Genomic DNA, 9,727 nt, shown 5'->3' with positions numbered 1-9,727 from the left:
CTGAGGATGATCTGCTCCATAACCCTGCCAGGCACCGAGGTCAGGTTGACAGGCATATGGCCACATAGCGGTCGTAGGCCATGGCAGCCAGCAAACAGCATTCTGTCATCCCGAGGAGGGAGAAAGCATACATCTGTGTGGCACAACCCCGAAAGGATATGTTCTTCCTCTTTGTGAGAAAGTTCACTAGCATCTTGGGGATGGTGGATGCGGTATAGCTAACCTCCAGGAAGGAAAAGTTCTTAAGGAAAAAATACGTGGGGGAGTGAAGGGCAGCATCTACCATAGTGATTGTGATGATGAGGATGTTTCCCACCAAAGTACTGAGGTACATGAACAGTAACAGACAAAAGAGAGAGCCTTGGATCTCTGGAGTGCTGGAGAAGGGTAAAAATTGGAGATAGGTCACCACAATGTGATTACTGCTGTCCATGTCCCTCAGGTGTCTTTTAACTGCAGAAGTCATTACATGTCCATTTTCTAGTTAATCTAAAGAAATACAAAATAGTAAATTGAATCTTCATATATGTTACTTTCTAATAGGACAAGATTCCAGAAAAGGAAGTGTTGTGTTTAGGTATTTTTAGTGCTAAGGATTGTTTAGTGGAGAAAAGCAAGGTGGTTTCCTTCACACAGCTTTTAATAAATAAGAACAGCTTTCCCAACCGAGTGTCCTTCACTTCTAGTCAATAAAAAGGAAGATACCTCTTTGTTATGCTAGTAGAATACTTCACTCTTCCTGCCTTTTGGGATGAGGATTATACTGTACTGCCCCACTTTTTGAAGTGGACTTTTGTCCCATTATCCAGTAGAGATCTGCAACTATAAACCCTTTGCCAAGCAAAGAAGGTTGATCATTAAAACCCAGAAATTATTGATTTGTTGACAGAATGGGTGCTTGCCAATGAGTCCCTCTTGCTATCATTCTGTGAGTGGGGTTCATTACAGGAAACAATTACCTACTGAACACAGATAATCCTGTATACTCTGCACAGTACCACACAAAACTACTAAATAATGTGGATTGCACCCCAGAAAATTGCATTTGTTCCAGGCATTCTTCAGGAGGAACAACTTTTTTCAAGAATTAAACATTTCTTGTAATTGATCTTCTATTCCAATAAACCATTCACTTCATAGGCAGATAAGTCTCCCTTAAAGACAAGTCCTGTGTAGGTGGCAGAGAACAATAAGATGGGGAAGAAGAGACAGAAGAATGAATAAAATAAAGTAACTCACCTGCCAATAGGAGAAGGCTGTGGTTAATATTTTTGGAAAAACCACACTACAAACCTTAAGTATTTCTATCTGTCTATGTCCCCACCGAAAAATAATCTTTTGGATATTGACTGTTAGCAATTGTAGGAGTCAGTTATTTTTTTCTCATTGTTTAGGTGTGACAGAGCCCTCTCTCTGCTTTTCCTGTTAGGTCCTGGAACAAACTAAAGAAAAACCTATGGAACACTTGCATATCTATTTTAATCTGTTATTTTTTTTACCATTCATGGCATTAGACCTGATCCTGCCTAAATTAAGGGATAAAAAATTGGTATGGAAACAAACCACATAGACTAAGCACAGGAAAAAAACTTTAAAGGTTTTACAGGAGGAAAGAACTTATGCATTGCTCATGTCTAACTCTGGCTTTATACTCTTTAATTAATGGTATGGGAAAGGCGTCCCCTGAGAGAACACATCATGCCAACTCAGATAGATCCTTCAGATTTCTCAGAAATTTTCCTCTCTGGATATTTCTGTCCTCTATGGATATTTCTGTCTTTATTTTGGTGAATCATGCTATGCTTCTGTTTAATTAAACAAAGATATAGCACTTTGTAGTTGTCACTTACTATGTCCAGAAGACACCTACATCACATTAGGTGGTTCTTCCCTGAAAAATCACTTTCCCTTTGTTGCTTACAGAAGATGATTGTAATGCAGAGGTCACTCTACAATCAATGACTAAAGATAAGAGTGGACAAAGACAGTTCTAAGGCCAGGTGAAATAGGATCAGTTTGAATGAGATGTCGATGCTGTCAGTGTGGATATCCGTCAGTAATTCCACTTTTAATCAAATATAAACACCAGATTTCTCTAACTGGCTGAACTTTGGCCAAAAATTTCTGAACATTACGAGTGGAACTTTTCTGTACTCATTCAAATGCACAACATCTATTAAAAAAAAATCTAAGTTCATCACCTGGGCCCTGTTCTGATCAGGGGGCTGGGAAGGGGTCAGGAGGAACAGGGGGAGCTGTTCTCCATCATGCAATTTATCTGAAAAGCTACAGCACGTGTCTGTCAGAGTCAGACCTGGGGATAGTCAAATCTCGATGCAGATTTACTCTGATCCAAGTTTAACTGGAGCCTGTTTCAATGATAATGTCTGATTGAAATGACATCCAGCCAGTTAACAGGCTAAGTGCACACTGCTTTACCTCTGACTATGGAAGATGGACATTGTCTCTTTGGCATTTAAAGGGACATTGTGCTGAGATAGCCAATGCAGGGTTGCTAATGGATCTAAATAAGAAACCACATCATAAGACCACAACAAATGGCTAAATAATAAAAAAAAAATTAATAAGATATAATAAAAATCAAGATGAGTAACGAACAAATCTTGTCCCTTACAGTCCTGGAAACCCTGCTCTCATGCAGAAGGGAATGAATTTTCCCACGGCGTGCTGCATAGATCCTGTCCATAGAGGTAGCTCTCCCATTTGATCATTCAATCTATTATATAATTCCATCATAATGAAACAACTTTATTCTTAAAGGCTGTTCTCATGAGAACTTGTTTCACTTCTGGACACAGGCCAGGTCACGCAGGTAGTGGTGTCACCAGTAAGAGTGGAAGCTGCCTGCTTACCATGAGCTGCTGAGTTTAACCTGTGGCCAAGAGATGAGCACAGCCCAGACCTGAGTGTCATCCTGGATGTTCAGCACAGTGAAGCTGAGGCCTTTTCAGGTGAACTGCTACATGCATCACTATTCCTAAACACACAATGGTCTCCTGCTCAGGGTCAATATAAGCTGAAGTGATTTTAAATGAAGATCATGGGTCTGTGGACAGAGAGTATGGCTGGAGACCATAGGGCAGGGTCGTTAAGGCCTTTTTGTGCACTCATGGTCTTCATATGTTGCTTTGCAATTTATCATCTCCCTGCAGATACCTACAAAGTTGTCATAAGGTGCAGGTCCTCTAGGTTTAGATGACAAAGATGATGATAATTCTGTGTCTGCATTCTTGGTTTGGGGGTCTGAATATCTTTTATAGTCAATGGAGAAAAACAGGCACTTCTATGGCTTGTTTCGCCTGATTCTGATATACTGTAAAGATTAAGAGGATCTCTCTCCCCAGAGGCTATAAAGGTACTCTAGATGACTGACTCTGGCCAAGACCTTTACAAAGTTGACAGTTTGATTGAAGTGATTTGTGATCACTTGTAACTTGCAGCCTTCCATTCCTATCTCAGTAGGATTTACAGTTCCATATGAATGTGGACTGTGCCTCTGCTTCACCTTCAAATTTTGTTGAGAAAGCATAAATATGACAAGCTTACGTGACTACTGTCTCACTAATTTGGTGATAATTATGAAGTAATAGTAATTGCTTCAAAGTCAAAGACAGCTCTTGATGTTGCATGAGAACATCTAGATTTATATAGAAGTGTATTCCAAATTATCTAAAACTGGAGAGACCAAAAAGAGTGTCTGTGAATCAACTAATACACGTACACCATAGTTAGTAACCAACCTGTGAGTAACAACTATGCTTTACTGCTGTAATCAGCATTAGCAAGTCTCAGTGGACTTCATAGATATATATATATATAGGATACAGTACTGGGAAAAAACACCTCTCCTTATTCACTGCAGAATGCTCAGAGTGGAATGTTTTTCTAGAGACCTCATGATTTAGGACTTTTTTCTTCCTCTCTCTTGTAAGGGCCCTTTAACCCTTTTCATGCTGTATAGCCTAGCCATGAGTACAGTCACAAGATGCTTTGGACCAATTGACCTTGCATGCATCCCCAGAGTAGATCACTTAAATAACAGAGAAATTATCTTTGTTATATTCAAATGTTGCTACTGATGCTGTTGGAACTTGAACTGATTAGTCCATAAAAAATATTTGCTTTTTTTTTCCCCCTTGTTCTGCGGGGTAAAAACTGTAGCTGAGCATTGAAGAGACTAGTAAATATGCAAACTTTGAAGGCAGTGCTATGAAAAGATGCCTCAGTCAAAAATAGAGACAAAAACATTTGCAGAAGACCACTTAATCTCTTCAGAAGACCTTTTCAAAATCTTGATAATTTCTAAATTCTACTCATCCTTTTACCTATTCAATCAGGCAGTGGTATTTGGATTGCCAATTTGCCTGTCTGTTTACTACGTCATCAACTACTGAGTGCAAAAACGAAGAGAGAATAGTTCTACTAGGTACCAGTTCTTGGGAACTTCAGTGAAGTGAGTGAATTCAGACTCCTGGGTTTTTCTGAAATCTCTCATTTGCATCCTTTGCTCTTTGTAGTTTTATTATCTCTTTATATTCTCACCTTGATGGCTAACACAGTGATAGCTTTGACAATGAATGGTGATAACACCCTTCATTCCCCCATGTATTTCTTCCTCACTCAGCTGTCCTGTTTGGATATCTGCTATTTGTCAGTCATAATACCAAATATTCTTGAGAATCTGATGGTGGGAACAATAGGTATCTCCAAGGCAAGATGTGCAACGCAAATGTTTTTCTTCCTTTTCTTTGGAGTTACTGAATGTTTTCTCTTGGCTGCCATGTCACTGGACCGTTATGTGGCAATATGTTGCCCCTTGCATTACACTATTGTCATGAACAGTAGAGTCTGCAAAAGTCTGGTTGCTGGAACTTACATTTGTGGAACTGCTGTAGGCTTGGTACACACCATCATAACATTCAACTTACCCTTCTATGGTTTTGCCATCAATCACTTTTTCTGTGAGATTCAACCCCTCTTGGACCTGCTTTGTGGTAACACTTTCCCAAGTGAAATTCAAGTCATTGTGGTGGCTGTCTTTGCTATTTTGTGTCCTTTCTTGTTGATCATTTATTCATATAGTCGCATAATTTCCACAATTCTTCTGATGTCATCAGCTGAAAACCAGCAGAAAGCATTTTCCACTTGCTCCTCACATCTTTTAGTTGTGATTCTTTTTTATGGTACAGCAAGCTCCATGTATTTGCGGTCAAAATACACCTATTCTGCATCTGTTGATAAATTCCTCTCGCTTTCTTATTCTGTGGTGACTCTTTTATTGAATCCTACTATTTATAGTTTGAGGAATGAGGAGGTGAAAAGAGCCCTGAGAAAAAAAATGGAGAAATATTAATTTAGTGTGGAAATGCAACAGAATATTTGCATTGTTTCAGATGGTTGTAGTGGTATTTTTCACTGTAAATTCTTGTTCAGTAAAAGGAATTTCCAGATAATTCCCAAGAACACTTCAACTTTTGGGGAGGAAAGAAAGAGTGGAGATGTTGAACTGTAAGAAAGAGTGTTAGATGCTATGTTAGGATTTTGAAAGGAAACTTCTTCCACATACTGAAGAAATTCTTAAATAAATAAACTTTTTTTCTTTTTCTTTTCCTTACTATCTGCAGAAAATTGTGTTTTACCTGTTTCTGACTTTTTGAACAAAAGAGTAATGTTCAGGATCCTGATTTTACTGAAAGAGTTGAGAACAATAAATTTTCATCAATTTACATTTATTTCCTAAAAATGTTTAGTAAATTTCTTTTGGAAAAGAAGACATAATTCAAGTTATAATACAGAGCCCAGGAAATTACTGAGCACTGGTTATGAGTTCTGAGACTGTTATCGGAAAAAAAAAGGTGTGCAAAATTGCATATCTGCCTCAAAGACCTTTCTTTAATTTTAGAGTCATTGTTATAAATATTTTATACCAAGTCTTGGCTAAATCTTTTTATATATGAAGAGCAGACTATTTTGTATAGAATTTTTATCAAAAACCGTTATTTCATATATGGTTTTTGCCTTTAATATTTCTATTATAGACTATTATGATATGTTATTAGGACATATATATTATATATTAACTAGAAAGCTTTGCACTCCATGACTGAAAAGGTAGGATTTGTGTGACCTAATTTAAGGATATAAAGGTCACTCATTGAAGTCTGGGAGAATAAATCTAATATTTCATTGGAAATGGAGGCAAATAACTTCCTCCAGAAAGAAATATTTCTACATTTCATAAGTATCTCTTTTAGAAGATGAATGATCTTCTGCAGCTATGAATTTGGAGACTATAGAGGTGAGATTCACTGGTTTAAGGATGAGCTTTCCATTTCTTCTCATATACCTTAAGTAATCAAAGGCATTTTTCAGATATGACTCAGGATCTATAGGAGACCCAAACCGTTCTGCAGTGATGATCAGAAGATAGCAAGGAAATTCTAAACTATGTAAAATGTACCCAAGCAGTGTTTTTTATAAGCAATGGATTCTTATCATGAATTGAACCTGGAGTCCTGTTCAAATATGCCTAGCGAAGGTAAATGAATTCCACACTGAATACAAAAATCCACAAATTAGAGAAGCCAAATGAACACAATTCATAACAGCAAGAAGAAAGGAAGCTGTCTTCCATATATTTGAAGAGAAGGCAAGTTAGTTGCCTCACCAAAACACCAAACAGCTCTCATAGTTGCTCCCATAGCTGCTGGAGGTCATTTGCAGGCACCAGATTTTTTTTTCCCCACATATTCCATTACCGTGTTGCCAAAAGTCCTGAGATGAATGGAAAGCAAAACTTACTACAGACTACGAAATCCACCAGCTTACTTCACCAGTGGCTTCTTTCTTTTAAAGGATACGCTTCTACTATCCAGGCTTTTTCAAGATGTGTATCTGGTGCTCCTCAGCCTTTGTTCTGTGAATGTTTTGTGAAGATTACTTATGAAAGGCAAAATTTTAAAAAAATAGAAATATCTTAAAAGTGATGAAGTATTTGAAGCTGCTGAAGTTCCCCTTGAGATACTTGCAGTTCTTCATCCATACTCTTGGGTCACTTAAAAAAGATTCTTCTGTAGCTCTCCAGTTCATCCAAGGGCGTGATATTTGCAATTATAGACAGATTTCTCAGTGTCTAATTTTTTTTATAATGGAGAGGGTGGACTGTTGTTTTAATTGTATCTTTCACTATACAAAAGGTAAATAGGAGTGATTTAGTGGTAGTCATTAAAGGTTGGATAGATAGAGATTTTAAAATAAATTTAGAAATTCTGTTCTTCAGGAACAATTGATTTAATCTTGGGCTTATAGTCTATGAATGATGGTTCAATATCTATCAAGTGATTATAAGCGTGGATTCCTAATAGATTAGATATGACATTTCTGGGAGTTACAATCATTATAAAAGGCTCATATTGTTTTGGAATGGCATTTGTAGAGCAGATGCAATATCTGGACATGTAAAATTACACTAAACATTTTTATTTAGTCATTAGAATATCCAAATATCTACACTTCAAGTTGGTGTCTAAGCTGTCACTATGGACTATAGATGCCAGATACACTTTTGCAGTAAATTTGGTCACCAGGTTCCACTCATGGATTGATTCATTTTGACTCTGTTGGGAATTCAGACATCCAGTGGGCTTGTACACACCTGCAAATAGACGTCTGTATCTGAAGTCAGATTACATTCCAAATGATTAGTGTTTATGTGCCCAAAACATCATGAGATAAAGACAAACCACACCCATAAAGCTTGAGATCTCCTTCTCCAGGTTTGACTTGATAGCCTGAAGGGACATTTCTATTAATATGCATCCTAGGAAGTTCTTCCTCATTTTCAGGTGGAATATTCACATTCAGGTGGATTCAATGCATCAGTTTCTGCCTGTTACTGCTTGTCCTATTGCAGGGCACCACTGAGCAGAGTCTGGTCCATCCTCTGACACCCTCCCTGAAGATACTTATATACATTGATGAGATCCCCTCTCTGTCTTCTTGAGGCTGACCAGACCCAACTCCCTCAGCCGTAGAGAGATGCTCCGGTCCCTTCATCATCTTTGAAGCCCTCCACCGGACAATGACATGATTTGTCATCACATGTATCATGTATGTTACTCCTATGAAGAAATATGTTTGAAACTGTAGACCTCTTAGACTTCTAGGGGTTTAATCGTTAAAGAAAATTTATGGAACTCACAGTTTCCATATATCAGTGGACCTTACACTTGGTTTTTTGGTGCTTTTTTTAGACATTTTAGACCCTATGGTAAGGTAAAGAGATAGAAGGGTATTCATGGACTTGCTTCCTAGTATCAGTACTCCAATTATTATTAAAATATGGGATTTCAGGAGAAAAAGAGTCATGTAAGTAGCTTTAGAAATGCAAGATTTAGACAACTGAAACAATCGTCCTAGACTTCTTAAACAGTCAGTGGAGAACAATAGGCAATTTTAGAGCAATTGAATTAGAGCGATAGTTTATTGAATTGTTTCAGATGTTTAGTCTGATTAGATTTTTTAGGATGTTGAATTGCACAGCAGTTGTGCTTCTTCCCCCCAGTAATTGTAAAGGTCGTCCAGCATGAGTAGTTCAGATGGTCATTTCTACATTATTCCTGTTCCTCTTCTGTTCCTCCTGCCTCGCAGTGTAGTCTGTTAATCTCTTTCCACAGCTCCTTCATCTGATTACTCAACACATCAATTCAAACACACATCCTTCACACAAAGGGTGAAGGTCTAGTGGTCTAGTGGTTAGGATGCAGCACTCTCACCGCCGTGGCCCAGGTTTGATTCCCGGTCAGGGAACTCCTCCGGGCAGATGGAGCTCGTCAACCCTGTAAGGCCATCCATCTAAGAGAAGGTCACTCTAAACAAACCTACGTCCTGGGGACCTCACTGCCACCGTCCAAGCTTCGCTCGGCCTCGGCAGATGAACCTTAGGATTAAAGGGTGGGCTCAGTTCAGCGCACACTGTGTCTCACCTAAAAAATCCACTGTGCAGGCTCGAAGGGTAATGACCTTTCCCTTCACACAAAGGTAACATCAGTCCCAGCCTCAGTGAGAAACACCAGGCACACCTTACAGCCAGGGACCTGGATGCTTCTTCCTCAAGAATTCTGGGTAAAGGCCTCTGATGAGGCAACCAATGACGGTTGCCAGAAAGGGTGTCACTAGTTTCTCTAATCTGTTAATTCATGTGCTCTGAATCCTGTACTTGTAGATACTTCCCCCACAGAAATCCCAGCTGATTAAATTTCTTTCTTGCACCATGCACATTTACAAAATACTGCAACTTCAGCTTAATCAAAATAAATTTTCAACCATGAATCTTCCTACAGACGTATGCATTGAACAGGAGGAAAAGGGTTTCTTTCATATAAAGAAACCCCCAGCTAATAATACAAACTAAAACTCTGTTTAACTTAGAAACAACTCATAAGCATTATTCTGGGACCAATCTTTAGCTGGTAAAACTACTACAAACATTTGTAGTGTTACTGCACACAACAAGATTTTTAATGTGTCAAGGCCCCATTGACTCTTACTGGACCTGTCCTGACACGAAAGACAGTGCTATGAAGAAACTTACACATTTTTAAGGACTTTAAAATTCAAAATCTTCATAAGATACTGAAAAAATTATGGAGAAGGCTTTTCTGGGAGTTATTAAAAAACACCTGAAGGTAATCAGCCACAGTCAGCA

General features: G+C 38.4%; 1 protein-coding gene across 1 annotated transcript; it reads left to right on the top strand.

The window, feature by feature from the left end:
* The first annotated feature begins 80 nt into the window (after positions 1–80).
* LOC103754960 (olfactory receptor 10C1) lies at positions 81–5,374 on the top strand. Its single transcript, XM_018068243.1, has 2 exons — positions 81–212; positions 4,448–5,374. Exons 1-2 carry the CDS (start codon positions 81–83, stop codon positions 5,372–5,374), a joined length of 1,059 nt encoding a protein of 352 aa, XP_017923732.1.
* The last annotated feature ends 4,353 nt before the right edge of the window (positions 5,375–9,727 follow it).

The sequence above is a fragment of the Manacus vitellinus genome, unplaced genomic scaffold, assembly GCF_001715985.3.
Source record: "Manacus vitellinus isolate BGI_N305 unplaced genomic scaffold, ASM171598v3 scaffold_131_pilon, whole genome shotgun sequence".
NCBI classification, from domain to species: domain Eukaryota; kingdom Metazoa; phylum Chordata; class Aves; order Passeriformes; family Pipridae; genus Manacus; species Manacus vitellinus.
Note: the sequence above shows the minus strand (reverse complement) of the source record. Positions and strands in the feature narration are given on the sequence as shown.

Bases quoted from the DNA above. Each gene is read 5' to 3' on its own strand.
- LOC103754960 (XM_018068243.1), top strand. From the start codon at position 81: ATGGCAGCCAGCAAACAGCATTCTGTCATCCCGAGGAGGGAGAAAGCA. The intron at 213-4,447 runs GTATAGCTAACC...TAGTTCTACTAG, and splicing joins TCTTGGGGATGGTGGATGCG to GTACCAGTTCTTGGGAACTT.